The 18,724-nt window shown below is 51.9% G+C and overlaps 1 protein-coding gene across 3 annotated transcripts in view; it reads left to right on the forward strand.

Moving 5' to 3' along the window:
• Positions 1-2,774: 2,774 nt before the first annotated feature.
• Positions 2,775-18,724, forward strand: part of SH3RF3 (SH3 domain containing ring finger 3) — a 384,655-nt gene continuing 368,705 nt past the window's right edge. For all 3 annotated transcript variants that reach the window (XR_015550333.1, XM_087426348.1, XM_087426349.1), the window contains exon 1: positions 2,775-3,332. Coding sequence is in view for 2 of the 3 variants with exons in the window: in XM_087426348.1 (XP_087282474.1) it covers positions 2,775-3,332 (558 nt within the window). In the remaining variant the exon portion in view is untranslated. The remainder of the gene's footprint in view (positions 3,333-18,724) is intronic.

Here is an 18,724-nt window from a genome sequence, read left to right on the forward strand (position 1 = left end):
CCAGGTTTCAGATGATCTGCTCCTGTGCCAGCACACACTGGTCCAGAGAGTGACCACCTGGGCCAAGCTAGGCGATAGGGGTTTAAAACTTCCCAATAGGACAGTGTCAGATGAGTGTCCTTTGTCGGTGGCTGAAGCCACCAGACGAAATACTTCTGGAGCTTTGGCTGCATGTCCTATCCTGTGGGCTGAGAAGTAGAGGCAGTGGTACAAGAGAGGGAAGGAGCATGTCATCGTACAGAGAAGGCTGGAGAGCCAGACACGTGGGGTCCCACCTACAGTCATCTGGCCCAGCTCTTAGTCTGGGGTCCTGTGAGGTGCCTCTGATTCTCATAATCTTTTCTGCTCCTTTTAGAACCCAGCGAGAGCTGGTTTCTGTTGCTCACAACCAAAAGCACCCAGGGCATGTCATCACAGGCAGCCCCTGCCTCTGCGAGCCTTCCCAGTATCTGAGGGCGCCCCTTCACGCTCTCCCTTGTGTTCTGCGTCCATGCCGCCTTCTTTTGGATCAAGCTTTCTGGGTCCTCTTGAAAAGTGTCCTTTGTTGACCCCCCTAGCAGGGGTCAAAGAGTAAAAGGAGGATAACGTGAAGCTGCTTCTGTGCACTGTGATGTGCATGCCCTTCCTCTGGTCCTCCTGGGAAGCCTGCTCCCAGGTTCCAGTGAGCCTTCCATCTCAAACGGTTGCCAGCGCTGAAATGAACAGTACACGCAGAAATCCGCACTAGTGAGAGATTCCACGAAGCAGGTCGGCATGGCAAAGCACCCCACTGCCCCCAGGATGAGGTTTCCAGGCACTGGCCCCCTGCTGGGAGCTCAGGCTACCTGGACCTGAGATGCTAAGCTCTGCCTGCGCTCAGATCACTGCTGGGTGATGATCCATCCGGAGACCTGTTTTTCATTAATTCAACAAACATTTATTGAGCACCTACTGTGTGCCAGGCACTGCCCTAGGCACCAGGAATATTACAGTGTAACATTACAGAAGCTCATATTTTAAGGGAATGCGATGTTTTCTATGCGTCAGATTCTGCAGACAGAAATTAACAACATTCAGCGTCAATGACGTCACAATTACAAGCCTCATCTTCCTTACATGTAAAGTGCGGTTAGAATAATCTCACAGGACCGTTTAGAAGATTAAATAAAATAATGCATAGGCATGTTCTTGGCATTTAAGCCTCAACAAATATTACTTCCTCCCTGAAAAGTCAAAAAAGTTACACTTTACTTCACAAAGCACAGGTTAGCCTGTCCGGTCGCCGGGCCCTTACCGCCTCTTCTGACGTCAGCCCCGGCAAGAACGCACGGCCCTGCAGCGTCTGGCCCAGGACCAGGGTTTGTGCAGGGCGGGGACGAGGAACCGGAGCGCTGGGAACACGGCGGCCACGAGGGGGCAGCGCGCGGCAGGGAATCCTCGCGGTCGACCCCAGCCCACCGCCAAACTTCCCTGCGGCTCCCGGTCCTCAGTACGTACTTCCGTTGCTGTGACGCTCCCAGAAGCCGGGGTGTCGGGAAGGAGAGCGCGAATTCCCCTGCCTCTGCGCCTCCCGAGGAGACACTGGAGCGGGATTCGCGAGGCCGCGCCGCCGTGGGAGCTGGAGTCCCCCGCACTGCGCCGGCAAGGGCGCGGCGCGGAGTCGGGTGCCCGCGCGAGGGTGCGGGGCGGCGGGCAGTGGGCAGCCCCCGACCCAGACTCCGGGGAGCGGGGCTGCCGCCGGGAGGAGCACGAGCCGCCCCGGGGCGCCCCCGCCAATCCGAGCGCCTCCCCCTCCTGCCTCGCGGGGCCACCCTGTACCCACACCCGCAGCTCCGAGGTTCTTCGCGCCGCCTCGAAAGGAGACCGGAGCGGGAGCACTCTGGGGAGTCGTCGAGGATCTGCCGTGGCGTTGGCTATGTCCCCAAGCTGCTTGCCGGCGCTGGCGAGGAAGGCTGTCGGGATAGCACCGCCCAAACTTTCCTCCGCGGCAGTGTCGGGGGGGAACACCCCTCGCGGAGGCTCACCGAGAGCCGAAGGGAAGACTCAGAGCACCTGGAGGGGACAGGGCCGAGCCTGCGCAGGAGGGCGCGCTCAGAGTGCTTCGGAGCCCTGAAGGTGTCCTAAGGGGCAGGACTAGTCGCCAGCGTTGGCCCAGGCAAAGGGAGCTCCAGCGGGCGCGGCATCTCCTTTCCTGCGCCCCGCAGTGACCGTGACCTCCGCGCGCTCCCCGCGCACGTGCTCGCGGCCGAGGAGGAGGAGGAGGGGTCTGGCTGAACCCGCCTGGGGGCAGCGACTAGCGGGCAGGCCCAGGGCGCATGGAGGCGCCGCGGGGTAGCGCGCACGCAGCGCCCCTGCCTCCGCTGGGGGCCGACCGGCCGCTGCTCGCATTTCCTGCCGCGGGGCTCCGGGTCGCGAGCCGTCTCTCTCAGCGCAGAACCCGCTGAGTGTGGTGCTCGCCGCGTCCCTGGACCCTGGCGCGGGGCGGGCGCGCGGCGGGACAGGTGTAGCCGGCAGCCTTGGGCGCCGCGCTCCGAAGGACTGGGTGGCCTCGGCTGGCCGCGAGTTGGCTCGCGGGGCGCGGAACTCCGGTCCCTGCCACGCAGGCGGGTCGGCGCGTCACTTTGCACCGCCGCGGCCGGAGCCTTGGGCCGCCAGCTTGGGTGAAGGAAGTCGCGGCGGAGCACGGCTCTCCGGCGGCTGCCCGGCCGCAATCCTGGTGCCCGCTGCTCGCGGCGGGCCCCGCGCCGGCCCCCGGACCTAGGCAGCTGCGCGCGGCCGCCGCCGGCGCCTCCCCCATGCTGCTCGGAGCGTCCTGGCTGTGCGCGTCCAAGGCGGCCGCCGCTGCTGCGCAGAGCGAGGGCGACGACGACAGGCCGGGCGAGCGGCGGCGGCGGCGGCGGGCGGCAGGCGAGGACATGGATGAGTCGTCGCTGCTGGACTTGCTGGAGTGCTCCGTGTGCCTGGAGCGCCTGGACACCACGGCCAAGGTGCTGCCGTGCCAGCACACTTTCTGCCGCCGCTGTCTGGAGAGCATCGTGTGCTCGCGCCACGAGCTGCGCTGCCCCGAGTGCCGCATCCTGGTAGGCTGCGGCGTGGACGAGCTGCCGGCCAACATCCTGCTGGTGCGCCTGCTGGACGGCATCCGCCAGCGGCCCCGCGCCGGCGCCAGCCCGGGCGGCAGCCCGCCCGCGCGCACTGCCCCCGGCTCGGGGGCGGCCACCGCGCTCGCGGATGGCGGGGGCAGCGCGGCGGGCAGCGCTCCTGGCTCTCCGGTCTTCCTTTCCGGGTCGGGGGGCAGCGCCACCGCCAGCCTGCGCGAGCTGACGACCACCAGGAGCGCGCCGGTGGCAAAGGTGGGTGTCTGCTTCCCGGTGCAGCGCAGAGGGCTGTGTGTGGACACGCGTGGATGTGGGGGCAGTGATGGCGGGGGGGTAGACCAGAAGTGGCTCCACAGTGCTCCTTGCCTTGCTCTTCTTTCTCCGACTTGCTTTCTTTCAGGGACTCGTGAGTGTAATCCTTCAAGTCTCACTTGTTAACTCTTGGACACCTTGTCTCCCTCATCCCGGCCCCTCCCCGCTGAACTTCCTGTCCGCACCTGCTGCCCCTTCATCCTCTCCCTCTGGAATCCCTTTTTTCCCCACGTGCACTTGCTTTGTGGCGGTCTGTGGTCCTAGGGAACCTTGCCACCTGTCTGTATGTGTACCAACACCCCATTCTCCCGCGGGGTGGGCACGTCTTTCTGTCCCCTCCTCACTTCCAGTCCCTCTGCTGGCCCGACGTGTTTCCTTGCCTTTTTAAGTTTGCTGGGCCCCCCTTCTTCCCAGAAATAGGTCTTTTTCCCTTGAACCCCCAGACTAGTTTTCTGCACACTCGCGGCCGGCCTGGGGTAGGGTTGGTGCTTAGTGTTTCCCAGGTCTGATAGCTGGGAACACCGTGTCTGGTAAAGGAGGATTGGGCAGAGGCAGTGCGAGCGAGACTGGAGGTTGGAAGGACACTGATTACAGACTGTGTTTACAGGAAGGAAGGAATCAGCTGGAGACCGGAGGAGTGGTTGGCCCTGGACTTGGTCGGCCAGGAAGCCCTGGGCCTCTCTTGGGCTTCTGGGCGGGGTTGCATTCCCGCGTGGGTCCTTAGTTGAGTTTTTTAATGCAGCGACCGACATCATGTGGCGTCCACTGCTGCTGTTTTAGTTGAAAGACCTTATCTTTAGGATTTCAGTGATTTAGTTTCAAAAGCTTCTTAGAATGTGGCATCTCATACCCTTTGCCACCTTGGGAACTGTTATTGGGGGGGAGGGGTAGCCCATGGGACCCTGATTTAAGTGAGAAACAAGGTACTCGTGTTTTACATTTTCTTTGCATGTAGAAAAGCCCCATTGAACGGTAAAAAAAATACATTGTTGATCGATTGCAGTTATCATTCATTTTAGAAAACACAACCTTATTTGTCTATTTTTGACCCTTTGAGGAGTTGGTGGTACGTAAATCGTTTAGATAATCCTTCCAACATGTATAATACTGATATGCTGGGAGAATTTTCCTGTCTGAATCACTCAGTCCTGCAGCATCTCTGCGGTTAGGAACTTAAGCCCATGGATGTTGAGCTTGAGTTAACTGCTGTTCTCTGCCAAACGGGGTTTTGCTGTGGATCAGGATGAACGGACAGTCAAGAGGAGTCAATGACTGTTTATACTTGGGATCACTGCTGAAGGAGAGTTAAGTAGTTTTTCTTTGGTTTTAATTGTGATGAAATCCAGTTACGTGTGTTTTTGTTACAGATTTTTAAGCTTTTCCTTCCTGTCCTTGCTGTGTTTATCTAAGGTATAATAATTAAAGGTCTTTATTTGCAAAATAAGTGGGTTACCTCCTCCTGCTCGGAGAATTAAATGATTTTTGGAATGATGCTTCTAGTAAAAGATGAGGACATTTTGACAACGACGTGTTGCAGTGGCCTCCCAGTTCATCTCAGGTGAACAGTATTTGATCAGGAGGTCAGGCGGTAACCTCTGAAACATGAAAGGCCGTAGCCTTGAGGCAGCTCTTGGAACTCAGTGGCATTTGTAGCATTTAAAAATATTTGTCAGAGGGGTTGACTCTGTAATGTTGAGTGCTGATGCACAGTGACAAAGAATTGACTTTCTGTTGTCTGGGGTTGTAGCTAACTTTCTCTAGAGGCGCATGTAACTGTCAGACTATGTTGATGCCCTCTGTGCTTTAGGAGACTTGAGACACATTTTCTTTCTTTTTGTTGTGTTAACTAAGTGTGACCCTCAGTCCTTTTTTCACAGGCCCACCTTATAAGGACTAAGTTCAGGGTCTAGGAAGGAGTCTGAATTATATTCACATCATTTTCAGAGAGGAAGAAGGAGTGGAGGTGGTGATGGTAATATCATCCAGCTGTGTATCCACTGAGTTTTCATAGTGGTGGGTCTTCCTGGGCATCCGGAAGACCTGCATGCCGCACTTGTCCCACCACTCTGGGTGAGAGCATTCAGGGCCTACAGCAGCATCTGGGGGACAGGGGCAAGGTGGGAATAGGGAAAGGGGTTGTAATAGAGTGTTGCACGTTAAGCAACTCTAAATTTGGCTGGCAAAGATGTCAGCTGAAAATTACTTCCAAATTGGCTCTTGGTGCTTTACTGTCCATTCGAATTGCTTTGACTCCTCTTAGCAAAGCTGAATGCCGGCTGTTGCTGCACGTTGTTTAATAGATGGGCACTCATGTTACCATTCAGCAAATACCATCTATGCCTTAATAGCAGGTGACTGTAAATAGAAGACAGCCTCTGTTTTCCCAATGAGAGGCTCTCAAATCTTCTTTTGGGCCAATTGGGATATGTAAACTATTTAGGTATGCAAGTAAACAAATATCTGGTTAGAGTGTTTATAAATGTAGTTACAGTTAGGCATTGGGAACGCATGGTGTATAAAATGTATTCATTCCTATTTGGTTCTACTTGAAGTTCATGAAACATTTTTTTCCCAAACTCTTCACTTGTGTCTTTTTTCATCCGAGTTTTGGTCGTCTCCAGAGTCATTTGGAATCCTCTGATCGGGTTAGCAGAGCCTCTCAGATCTGCTTTCACCTGAGCCATTTGAGATGAGGCGTGTTTTAAAACCATTAATGATGCTGCCCCTGGAAATTTTAAACCAAGTTACAGGTACCCACTGCCTAAGGTTAGGACTGTTGGTCCCTTCATTTGCCTGTTGGCACATCCTTGTCGTTATGTGTTGCTTCTTAAAGTGAGCTTTAAGAAGCTGTGTTTTAATGATACTGTCCATTGCAGTTGCTAAACGTGCGCTCAGTTTCTCAGCCCAAATTGTTGGTTGTTTTATTTTATGGTTTAGCAAGGTGACCCTTTTAACACCCCTAACTAGCATTGATCGGGGTATTTCAGGGCAACGTGTCTTTCTAAAGGGGTTTTGGGGTTACAAATTGAGTCATTCAAAGAGTACTTTTTAAATATGCTTTACTCATATATAAGGCAATTCCAATTTTTTTCTGAATGATTTTTCTTTAAATCCCTTGCCTTATATTTGGGCGTACACAGAATTTCTTATGGACTTACCCTGTGCCGGACACATTCTTAGTAAATGGGGCCAGCGTGGACTCTCTTTACGGAGCTGACGTTAAGGGGCTGGAAGCTGTTCTGCTCTTGGCTCTCAGGAGGTGCCCTTGGGCACAGGATTGGTGTCAGTCCAGAACTCCATGAAGGGGAAGAGGAAGGACATTTTCACAAATTAAAGAACTATAGGAAGCTTGGGTAATGCTTTTGATGATATAAAACGTGGACATTAGGGGCCTAATTAGTTTGTTTGTATTGTGTGTCTTGAAGTACTTTGGGATATGTTTAACCTGGAAATCTCTTTTATCTCTTTCAGCCATGTGACTGGGACCCAGTCATGGAAAAAGTCAAACAAACTGGAATATATCTATTAAGTATTTTATGTTATAGACGTACACATATATGTGTTTGTTCACCATTTTTTGGATGCAGGGCTAAGGACTTTTCTTTGAGTTCAAAATTGTCTTTCTAGCTTAAACCACAGCCGCAATTTATGATTTTTCTATTTGTTTTTTTCAAATGGAGGCAGAACTAAGAGACTTTCAAAGAATTCTGAGTGGAGTACCTTCTGGATTGAAATAATGCCCCCTCCGTGTTTTGTGTCTTGCTCAGGCCGACTAGACGGTTGGAAGCTGTCTGCCTCTGGTGAGCCTCTCCCAGGCAGGTGCTTTTCCGAGGAGTGACTTTTTTTGCACTCACACTTCTTTAGTTTACATAATATTTAATTAAAATGTGTGTTGACCGTTACAGGTGTGCAGATTCCTGGTAAGCACAGGCCGCCGGGCAGGCCTGACGCCTGGACAGCAGCCTTCTCTGGGGACGGGCGCCTTGGGCTGTCTTACGGAGGAAATGGAGTGTTGGCTGGTCTAGCTGGGCAGCTAGCTGGAGTCCAGTTTAGAGAGTGTCTGCGCTGTCTGAAGCAAATCAGCGTGCTCTTCAGTTGTCGACAGCTGAGCAGTTTATGCTTGAGACTTTTGTTTTCATGGTTACCAAGCGCCTACCAAGCGCTGGGCTTTTGGCGTGTCGCCTTATGAAAAGTTCACAGTGATCCTGCGAGGTGGGTGGCATGGTTACTATTTTGAGACTTAGAGAGGTTGATCTATGGGCAGAGTGGCAGAGTCAAAGGGCCAGGAAGTGACTGGGTCAGAGTGTGTTCTTAGGCTCCATCCCTGCCCTTTCTGGGCTGCTGGGCCGTGTCATGGGGGTTTGGTTGTTGTTGTTTGGTCTTGGATGTAATTACTCCAGAAGAAAAGGCCCAGTGCCTGCCGTGTGCCAGGTGTTCCCTGAGTGCCTGCCGTGTGCCAGGTGTTCACTGAGTGCCTGCTGTGTGCCAGGTGTTCCCTGAGTGCCCGCTGTGCCAAGTGTTCGCTGAGTGCATGTGGTGTGCCAGGTGTTCCCTGAGTGCCTGCCGTGTGCCAGGTGTTCACTGAGTGCCCGCTGTGTGCCAAATGTTCGCTGAGTGTGTGTGGTGTGCCAGGTGTTCGAGTGCCTGCCATGTGCCAGGTGTTCGCTGAGTGCCTGTGTGTGCCAGGTGTTCCTGAGTGCCTGTGGTGTGCCAGGGGTTTGCTGAGTGCCTGTGTGTGCCAGGTGTTCGCCGAGTGCCTGTGGTGTGCCAGGGGTGAGTCAGGTGATTACAGGGTATCTCATCTAGTCCTTACTACAGCTCAGTGAGGAGGTGAGTTACATAAATGGGGAACCTGAGGCTCCAAGGTTTCCTTGCTCAGGGGTACACAATTAATAGGGGTGTACTTGAAAGATAAACTGTGGGCTGACTGGCTGACTGGTCTTGTGGGTGGAGGATTCCTCTCACTCTCTGACAAAGTCAGTTAACTAGAGACCAGGGTCCCAAGCTTACGCAGCACTGACCCCTTAGATCCCCTCTGCCCCGGGGCTGCGGATGCTCCTCCAGTTCCAGGCTGCCGCCCTGTAGAGCCAAGCTGTGAGTCTCAGGGGCAGTTGGCAGGAACTGTGCCGAGTGGTGTGGCCCTGAGGAAAGAGCGCCGTATCACTTATGGCTTTGGCAGCAAGTAATAGGCTGCCCCACGCAAAGGACGTGAGCGGTGTCTCTGGAGTCTGAGTGGGCTGGGTGGCTGTCTAGGTGGCTCTGTTCTGTCCTCAGGGAGGCAGACTCATCCATCCTGCTCTGCCACCCTCAGCGCCACCCACTAGGTCTCAAGATAGATGTCGTGGCCTCAGGCATCACTTCCTCGTGATAGTACCCAAAAGCAGAGAAAGGAAGGTTTCTTCCTCTTGTGCTCCTGTTCCAAGTTGGTGAGCAAACCGTGACGTGGCTAGCCTCACACACTTCCCCTCACACCTCTGGGGCCAGTGCTGCATCCCAGTCTGGAGCCTGGACCAGCCACAGCTTGGCCAGGGGCTTGGGACACAGGATTGGCTTCCCCTCCTGGGGCTGAGGTCCCACCAGCTCCGCTGTGCACATGGCTGTAGACAGGGCAGGTCCCTGGGCTCTGTGGAGCCCCATGAGGAAGGAGGGCAAGGGCGGGTGGCCGAGAGTGGCACAGGGGCTGGGTGCCCAGCACAGGTGGTTTTAATCCTGACTTCCTCACTTCCTCCCCATGTGCCCCTGCGCAAATGGTCCAGCTCTTCTGAGCCTTCTTGTCGATGAGTTAGGGATCCTCTCTGCTTTATTGGGTAAATGAGATGGCATCCCTGCAGGGCCTGGCACGCATGGCCGGCTGTCATGTTAGTGCCTGTTACTACTACAAGAATCTCGAAATTCCGTCTTACCAATGAGGCACACTTCACAGGGCCCACCTTACTGCTAGTGGGTTCATTCATGTGGTGTCCTGAGTTGAGGGGTGTCTGTGTGTGTGGTCTGATCCACGCTGTGCCTCTCTATTTGAAGTCGGCCTGTGTTACAGGGACCGGACTGTTGAGCATTAATGGCATCTAAGCCAAGTGCTTGAATCTGTTTGTTTCGACTTTTATCTTTGTTATCAGAGGTCGTGTTCCTGATCCTTACAAGCTTCGTTAAAGTGAAAGAAGTCCACACTATAATTTATTTTAAAAAGGCGGCAGGGGAGAGCGGTCCTGCTCAGTTGCTGACGCAGCTGGTTGGCAGGCTCCCCAAAGACGCAGCTCACCTCCTCGTCCGGGACACGTCGCTTGTCTACAGCTGCCTGGAATCAGGCTGCTCCGTGCGGGTGAGCTGAGCAGAGTTATATCCCATTGTCCCTTCGTTCCGGCTGCTGAGAGCCCGCTTGCCTGCTGGAGCGTGACGAAATTGGGTCTCAATTATGCGTTTGCTTCAAGTTGTATTTCAGTCAATCTGTATTTAATCTCTGTTTTTTTGCACTTAACATGCTGTTTTTCGAGGTACATTTGTGAAATAAAACAGCAGCAAGGATTTAGTTAGGGGGAAACGCTCTTTATAGCATCATTTGAAGAGGCCAAGGTCACTTTCTATCAGATTTGCCTTGCTTGGAAGATCTTCAGATTTGATGAATTAGAAATGCGTGCTTGATGTGTATCCTGTTGGAATTCTAATTAACCTTAAAAGAACAGGGTGTCAAACGGAAGGTGTTGGCAGTGGTGAATGGTTTAAAATTGTGCTGGCACACCATAATGTGGGCTCCGTTTTCCCATTGAGTGAAGCAAGAATAAACAAGCATATAAAATAGTAGCACGGTTTGGATCTGCTCACAGACTGCTGCTTTCTTCTTTAAACTTGACTTTGGCTCTTGATGGCTTATGGATGTTTAGAGGCGCAGTAGTCCTTTGGGAGACCCAGAAGAGCGTCTGGGAGGAGTTGCTGTGGTCGCTTGTTTCTCTCATCTGCCACATGTGTTTACATTGTTAACTGCTACGATGGTCATCTGCAGACATGAAGATATTATGATATTTGCATTTCTGCTTAATGGAATGTGTGCATGATGCTCATGTGAATTTATTTGAGTGAGTTAGGATTTGCCGCAGGAATTCAGGTAAATAGAAGTGGTGAGAGACTTGAAGAACAGGCCGGCACCAGGAGTGGGTGTGAACGTTCTGGAGCCAGAGCACTGTGAGCCGGAGAGCAAGTTCTCGGCAGCACTCAGATGAAGGAGGCGCCCAGGAAACCAGGGTGCACTTCGCAGGGAGGCTGTGACACCGCGGTTCAAGGAGCAGGACTGTGTTTCCTGTCTCTTCTGCTTCACTGCACACGTATTTGTGTACCTCCTGTGTCCCAGCCACTGCAGGAAGCACCGGGGGTACTTGGGATAAAAATTATATTGGTCTTTAGGACGTGGGATCAAAATCTGCTTCCCACCTCGCCAGCAAATGGAGCACCAGGCTGATTTTTAAAGCAGCACTGCCGTCCTGGCAACGAGAGCTGCTGTGCCTTCTTGGACGGTTGCACTCCCAAGCATTCATTTCTTCCACACACAGAATTGAAGCCCCACCACCTTATCTCTACATGGTTTTTAGAAATGTCTACATAAGAAATAAATATTTACTGTTTATGGATAAGCCATTGGGTTCCTTAACTCTTTTTAATAATTACCTCAATTCTACATAACTTAAAAATTGCACCTATTTCCCCTTCCCAAGCATAGCTAAAGGTAATTAAAGCCAGACGCGTTTGTGCAAGATGAAGCGTGCAGGGTGTCAAGAATGGTGTGGGCACACAGCCCGTGCTAAATTAACATCACTGTAAAACATAACCAGTGAGACTCGCCTGTACCTACCAGGTTCTCGATGCCTGTGGGTTGTGTCACTGGCCGTAATTGTCTGGACCAAGTTTGGAGTCTAAACATGTGCAGAATGAAAGTACTTTATTGACCAGAGATAGTGACTCATAAAATGTAGCAACAGTGTCCACCTAACTCAAATGACAAGGCTGGGTGAAGAGCACAGGCCAGCAGGCTTCCCATTAAAGCTGGGCAGGCCTCCCTCCCGCCGCCCGTTGGTGCAGTGGTGGTCCCTCTCAGCCCATGAGCCGATGTACATGGGGGGACGCCCCTCTGTCCCCGCATCAGCTGCTCATGCGTGCTTCATTTGTCGTTTGTAAACCATAATTCTGTTTAAGGTCCCTTTACATACTGATGTTCTTCTGTTTTCTCAAAACTTCAGCAGTTTCTTGCATTTTTAAAATTTAGGTGTTATAGGAAATAGAATTTTCTTTTTTCTTTTCAGCAAAAGGCATATGTACTCTACACGGTGTTAATGTTAGTCTGTGAAGTGTGGTTTATAATCATTGTAGCATTTCCTCTGTGTCCCCAAACTAATCAGTGCATCAGCTTTAACCACCCAGTACCTCAGTCTGGCCTGGATGGACCAGTTTTCCACTAAATGCTTCATTTACCATAAACAATGTCCTGGGCTTCGAAAACCTTTCTTCTATAACCCCAGGCTGTCCATTTGGGTTGTTACGAACTGAACAACCCCTAAAGCACCCCTGATGGCTAGGCCCTCTGTGGGTGGTCCTGGGGCCAAAAGGGACGTCACATGCCCCCCCAAGACACCTGGGGAGTTGGGTGGCTTCTGGGTTGGTGTGGGCGGCTTGCGTTGTCTATATGGAAGGGATCATTCTAGGCCAGGTTGGTGAACCAGGTCCCGGTTGACTTCATCCAGGTGAAGAGATGTTGGCCAACACACCAGCCCACCTAAGCAAGCCGCCCTCACAGCCCCTTCTTTTGTCTCTTCCGGGCATTTTCTGGTCCTGTTTTTGTTTCCTCAGGCTGTTTTTGGTGTTCTTTCTTCACTGTTCCTTCTGTGGGCTGCGCGTTTTCCTGACAATCACTGCTTTGTTGGCTCTTTAAAGTTTGGATCTTCTGGCTTCCCAGAGGCAACAGTTAGTCATCTTGCCTCAGCTTCTCCTCCTCCAGCTTTCTTAGTGATTGACAGCCTCACTGAGGTTGTGCTCCAAGAACGGGCCTGAGTGCCTGCACACAGCCTTGGACCAGCCCTCCTTCCCAAGTGCCCAGGGCTCGCCAGGGAGCTGAGCCCCAGAGCTGCAGAGATCCTTTCCAGATGCAGACAGAAATCTGTGTGAATTCAGGGTGCAGGTCTCAGAAAGGGTGGGCAACACTTGGGGGTGACAGTGACTCTTGAGACAAGAGTTAAACTTCTACGTCAGCATCTCCCCAGAGAAAGCAAAATATTCATTTCCTAGGCTCAGGGAACAGGTCTCCTGGAGGCATCCACGGGAGGTCAGACGTGGAGAGAGAGGGGGTTCTGAGTGGCCGTAGGGGCCATGAGGAGTGTGTTCAGGCCAGTTAATTCAGCTCAGTAAGACGTGGACTTCATCTCCTTCCATGTTTGCTGGGCCACTGTGTGGCCTCCACTGGCTCTCCAGGTGTGATCACACTGAGGATGAGGGCATCCTGTTCTACGCAGAGGTAGTGCCCCGGTGACCGAGGACATCCTCTTTCTGATTGCCCCACTGTCCCATGATGTTATCATTGGCAGTGGTTTTGGCCTTTGAGAAAACACGTCTGGTATCCACAGCTGGGAATGCTCCTGGCTGTCGCCCTTGCGAGGCACCCAGCAAGGTCATGCCACCCTGAGAGGTGGCTGCATGCAGCCAACTGGCCGCTTCCCCTCTGCAGGACTCCTTAGGTAGCACAGAGCTCCCTGCTCTCACCAGGAGAAGTTACAGAGGAACTTCCTCTGATGTCACTCCCCCTCACATCCTTCCCCTACCACCCTTCCGCTGCCGGGTCTTTGTCAAGTTCCATGAGTCTCCTGGGGTGTCTCAGGGTGTTCCCAAAGGGCATCTCTGATCTCTTGCTCCGACCTTCTGCCAGTCCTCCCTGGCCTCCACCCGCCAGCTGCCCTCATGGGAAAGCTGCTGCCTGCTGGATGATATCTCCCAGCTCTAAGGAGCCCACCGTGCTGAATTGCCAACGTGTTCCAGAATCCCTGTGGGTGGACTTGAAACACCACATAAAACGTTGACCAGCTTAAACTAGTTTTGCTTTCTTAAAACAGGTTATTAATTCATCAGACCTTGCTCAATAACAGATAGCACTGTGCATGTGCCAGGCAGGAACCCATGGCCCCAGGATGACCCTGGAACCAAGGATCTTCCTTCAATAGGGAAAATCTGGCTGCCAGCAGTCCAGGAAGCTTGGTTACAATATACAGACTGATTCGAGACTAGCCAGTCAGCTCACATTGGTCCAGCTGTAGCTTAGTAGCCTGGTAACTGCTTAAATTTTGCTCTGAACCTTGGATTGGAGAGACAGATTTGAGAGCCTTGCCTCCTGTCTCCTTGCCAGTTGACCTTGCAATAAATAAAGCCTTTTCTTTCCTCAAAACCCAGTGCCATAGTATTGGCTTCAATATGTGTCAGGGAGCAAGCCCTTCGCTCCGTAACAGTTTCTGGTGACTGTGAAGGGACCAGGGTCCTGTGACCACCTGCCTGAGGATCTGCAGCCTCAGATCGGGCAGCCTCAGATCAGGCAGCCTCAGATCAGGCAGCCTCAGATCAGGCTCTGCATCTCCGTTTCTTTGCCGGCTGCCCCCTCCCCACCCATACCCTTTCTGCTGATGTTCTTCTCCTGTGTTTATTTGTGGTGTTATATTTTCTTCTTAAAAATTCACATGAATGTTGTGTTCTACTTTAGAATGTGCTTTCTCTGATTTTCATGGTTTTAATCATGGGCTTATCTCCTCAAACTTGGAATCAGATGTTTCCCGTGACTTCCCACAGCCCTGGCCCACCCCAACTCCCCTCTTGGGTTCCCCATCTTGTTGGGCAGAGCTGTGGGGGGCTGAGCTCCACTGAGCAGAGTGGGGGTGCACTGGCTCCTACCAGCAAGAAAGGGCTGCTGCCCAGGACAGCTTCTCTGAAGATGAGTGGAGCAGTGTCTCCTGTACCCTAACGGTGCTGTTCACTAAAGCAAGGTTTTAGATGTGACTTTTCTGTGGGCACTTGCTTTCTTCTCTGGATGAAGAGCTGCCGTTGCCCTGTTACACTGCATGCCTCTTCTTTCTAGAGTGAGGTCAGGCCGAGGTTTATTTTCTGATAGTTGGTGCTCAATTGGCCTTACCTGCGAAGTCATCAGGGTTTGCTTTTGAGTGGAGGAAGCACTGTGGGCTTGTCAGTAGATGTGGGGAAAGGTGGCTGTCATTTGGGGATGCTTTTACTCCAAATGTAAGTGGGAAAAATTCTGTCAGGTTGAGGGATTTTCAAGGGTGTCAGTTTTCAAGGTAGACAGTTGTGTTGACAGACATAGTGAGGGGTGTTACAGTGGAGTGCCGAGGACTAAGAAGTGGCATCCTGGCTGGTGGAGTGTGACCTGGCACGGAAGACAAACGAGGAGAGTGCCACGGGGGTGCTGGTATGTCTGGTGGATGAAACCCTCCCTCAGCAGAGTTGGGCTGGGACCCCGAGGAAGGACGTGGGGCACAGATGGGGGACCCCACAGAGTCTACCTCTGGGTACCTTTTCTGCAATCCTTCCTTCTCCAAATTACAGATGCCCTTTTTATCTAGTTCCGTATCACCCACCAGTCCAGACATTTTAGGGAGCTCAAGGTAAAGTAGTGTTCTTGTTAGGTCCCACCTCTCACATCTACACCACCACTACCTGCACTCTCCCTTGGCACCCGGAAGAGGCCATGTGCACCCAGAGGAGTTGGCTGGCTGTGGGGCAGGGGTCCAGCCATGGACAGGCCGTGTCTGTCTCCACAGGAGCCTCGGTCTGGCGTTTTGAGGGTCACATGACGTTGGCTGTAGCCTTTCTGAGTGTGGTGGGAGACCTAGCGACCCCTGCCAGTCTCTCAGGGGGTCTTGGGGGCTGTATATTCTCTCACGCCTCCTATGGCTCAGGGTCTCTGCCGCTGCAGGATTAGTTCACTTCCTGTGGTCCTGTGGATGCGTTCAGGGACTCTTTCAAAAGGCATCGACTCAAAGCTTTACTGAGGGTCGTGGGCACTAGAGGGGCTTCACACAGCCTCACGCCAGCCCTGTCATGTGGGACAGCCTCCCCCACTTGTTGGTGTCGCCTCATTCCTCTCCCCGCTCCCCTCCCCTTTCTCCCAATTCTATCCCAGTCTCAAAGTTCTGTTAGGAAACTTCCAGCAGTTAACTCTTTGTTTTCCTCTCTCCTCCCAAAGCCTTTTCTGGAGCCCCATCTTCCAACACTGACTTCTCAGGCTTTCTCCTCAGCCGAGGCTCTCACCTCTTTCGCAGCTGTTCAAACAAAGTTCTTTCCCTCCCTGTCTCTCATCCTTTTTGCCCTCATGGTGACCCTGGAGTGAGTCAGAGAATAGTGGTTCTCTTTGTCCAAAAGGGAGAGGTGTTGGCTGGCACCTTCCTAGAGGCGCCTGGAAGAAATGGCCAAAATACCCATTTCTTGCCATCACAACCTTCATTTGCTCCTGAGAGGTTTGTTGGAAGGAACTAAGAATAGGGAGACGATGCTGCAGTCTGTCAGGGAGCACGTCAGTGGATCCGGCAGGCTTTTACAGACAGTATCGGATCTGTGCGTTGACAAGTAGCCTTGCTGTCACTAGGGCCAAAAGAAGGCAGCTCTTGAATGGTCACTTCAGTGTGCTGTTTGCACAGTAAAGAAACACTGTATTTGTGTGTATTTATTATTTTCCATCTGCTGCTTGGTCAACAGATCTGATAAGAAGCCAACACTTGAGTAAATTATCTTGCAGTGCTAAATGGAATTCTAAACATAGTCCTGTAAATGGTCCAAGAAGAGACGCTTTGTCAGTTATTCGAGAGGGACATATCAAGGTCTCATAGCTCATCACTGATTCCCATTTCTTTCAAACATGATTTACTTGTTAATTGTCCATCAGGTGACCTTTCCAGTTATATTTTCCTGCTTCTAGGTCTTAGGGCACTTGGTTTAGTCATTTGAGTTTCTCTTGTGAGTATGCAGAAGTCAATCATCAGTTGTTTAGATAAAATGTCCAGAATTTGAGGCTGACCCTTTCATTTCTCACCCAATAATTAATGCATTTCAATATATATAAATACATTTATATATAATACACATATGCATTAATACATATAGAATGTACACATACATTTATAATTTTTATAAAGTATGCATTTACAATTATTAGTTGCATTGGCAGTTTATTGCTTTGAATGAAAGTTTGGGGACGAGCTGATTTCTGCTGATCTTTAGGTTTGTTTCAGATCACTCAGCTGCTCAGAATATGTTGGATAGTGACCAGGGTGGTCCAGGGGGATTGTGCTGTGGTGACTGTGGGAATCAGGTTAAGGAGGGCCCCCCGCGGGGGACTGCCGCTCTGCCACCTGCCTGCAGCAGGCCTTGGGCAAATCGCTTACCTAACGGAGGATGCATTTCCTCTTCTGTTCAGGCCACCTGTGCAGAGTGTGTGCTGGGATGGACAGGGACGTGTGCACGGCTCCCAGGGAGAGCTCAGAGCACCATCAGTAGTGAGTAGTGTCACTGGGCCAGGACTCACTAGAAAGGCGGGTTCCTTAAAAAATAGTTTTTTTGTTTGCTTGTTTGTGTTTGGTGAGGAAGATTGGCCCTGGGCTAACCTCTGTTGCCAATCTTCCTCATTTTTTTTTGCCGAGGAAGATTAGCCCTGAGCTAACATCCATGCCCATCTTCCTCTATTTTGTACGTGGGACACCGCCACAGCATGGCTTGATGAGTGGTGCGCATAGGTCCGTGCCTGGGATCCGAACCTGCGAACCCCAGGCCACCGACGTGGAGCATGCGAACTTAACCACTACGCCACCAGGCCAGCCCCAAAAGATAGTTTTTTCTTTTTGGACACATTGGTAAGAGCTGTGGCTCAGACTGTGTACAAATTTCTGCACGTGCAGGCTGGTATTTTTGAAGAATAAAGGAAGGGGTGAGTAATTGGCTCTGAGGAATACTGTTGCTGACTGGAGCCATTTCGATGAGCAGTAGACCCCATTAGATCACACTAAAATACTCGATGATGTATAATTAAAGATGGCATTAGTCAGGCAGAAACTGCAGCATTAAAAACGTGAAAGGGATCGTTTCTAATGCTGAAAGTACATTCACGACTTAGGAAGCAGAACATAATGGGGTGTATTTGAATCACGAAGTTACTAAGATGCGGTTATAGACAGGCTGCTTGTTTGCAGGACAGCTGGTCTCCTTTTAAGTCTCAAATATTTGTAGTGACAGCGACCATGGTGGTTTAACAAAAGTATTTTAGGTGAATTAACAGCTTGTGGAACAGTTGTGATTGATGCTTTTACCAAAAAAAGAAGTCCTCTTTTTTGTTCTTTGTGAAGTAGGCGGAGTCAGGAAGCTTTGCCGGAGCATCTTTTGCAGGCCAGACACGGTTTGGGCTCCGGGGAGAGAGCAGCCAGCCAAGCCGAGCTCTGCGCACGGAGCCCACGCCCCAGTGAACACAAAACACGGGGAAGGCGCGCCCCGACAGGGAGCGGCTCGCTGTCTTTGCCCTTCGTCCACGCCTGGCTTTATTCAGGCTTCTCTCGTCAGCCGGTGAGAGCAGTCCCTGGTGCCCCCGCAGGTCTCGGGCTCGAGCTCCGTCACTCCATTTAATCAAGAGTCAAGTGTCTGGCAGACGACTTCAGCTATGAATAATGCTGCTGTTAATATTCATATTGACAGTCATTTGCACTTCTAAACCTCTTTCATCTCAAAGGTTGCCACAGCATTTCATAAACCGGAGATGAGGGACTTGAAACAAGGCACAGGGCTCTCTCCCGCGCTTGCCAGGCTCGGCAAGGAGCAGCTCGGGGATCCATCTGCTTAATGGCCAGGTGCTATTAAGCCAGCCTGGGCCTGTCTCTGTGCACTGTGCAGGTGTGCTCCCGGGCCCGAGCTCCTATCACCTGCGTCTGGGGGGAGGAGTGCTGCACATCGCGTCGAGGTGTCCATGTGTGTGCCGGGCAGGGGTCATCGTGCTGGCGACACAGCAGAGAGCAAGATAGCCTCTGACCTCCGGGAGCTCACATTTAGTCGGCGTGGTGGGGGTGCTAGCAAGAGACTGTGAATAAAATGCCAACCGAAGAATTTCAGATACAGTGGAGATGTTTTGTAATGCATGATTTTTATATTCTAATTGGACTCAATTTAGATTTAAAAAAATCAGTGAGTTCTGTTTGCAATCAACAGATGATTTTTTTTATCCTATTGGAAGATTGAAATTATCTTTTAAAATACTGCAGCTCTCTTCCTTTCCTAACCCAGCTGGTCTTGATGTGGGCTGCAGGTGGAAATCCCCTGGGGGACTT

This window comes from Ceratotherium simum, chromosome 40 (genome assembly GCF_057802395.1).
Source record: "Ceratotherium simum simum isolate JZ-2026a chromosome 40, ASM5780239v1, whole genome shotgun sequence".
Lineage (NCBI taxonomy): Eukaryota > Metazoa > Chordata > Mammalia > Perissodactyla > Rhinocerotidae > Ceratotherium > Ceratotherium simum.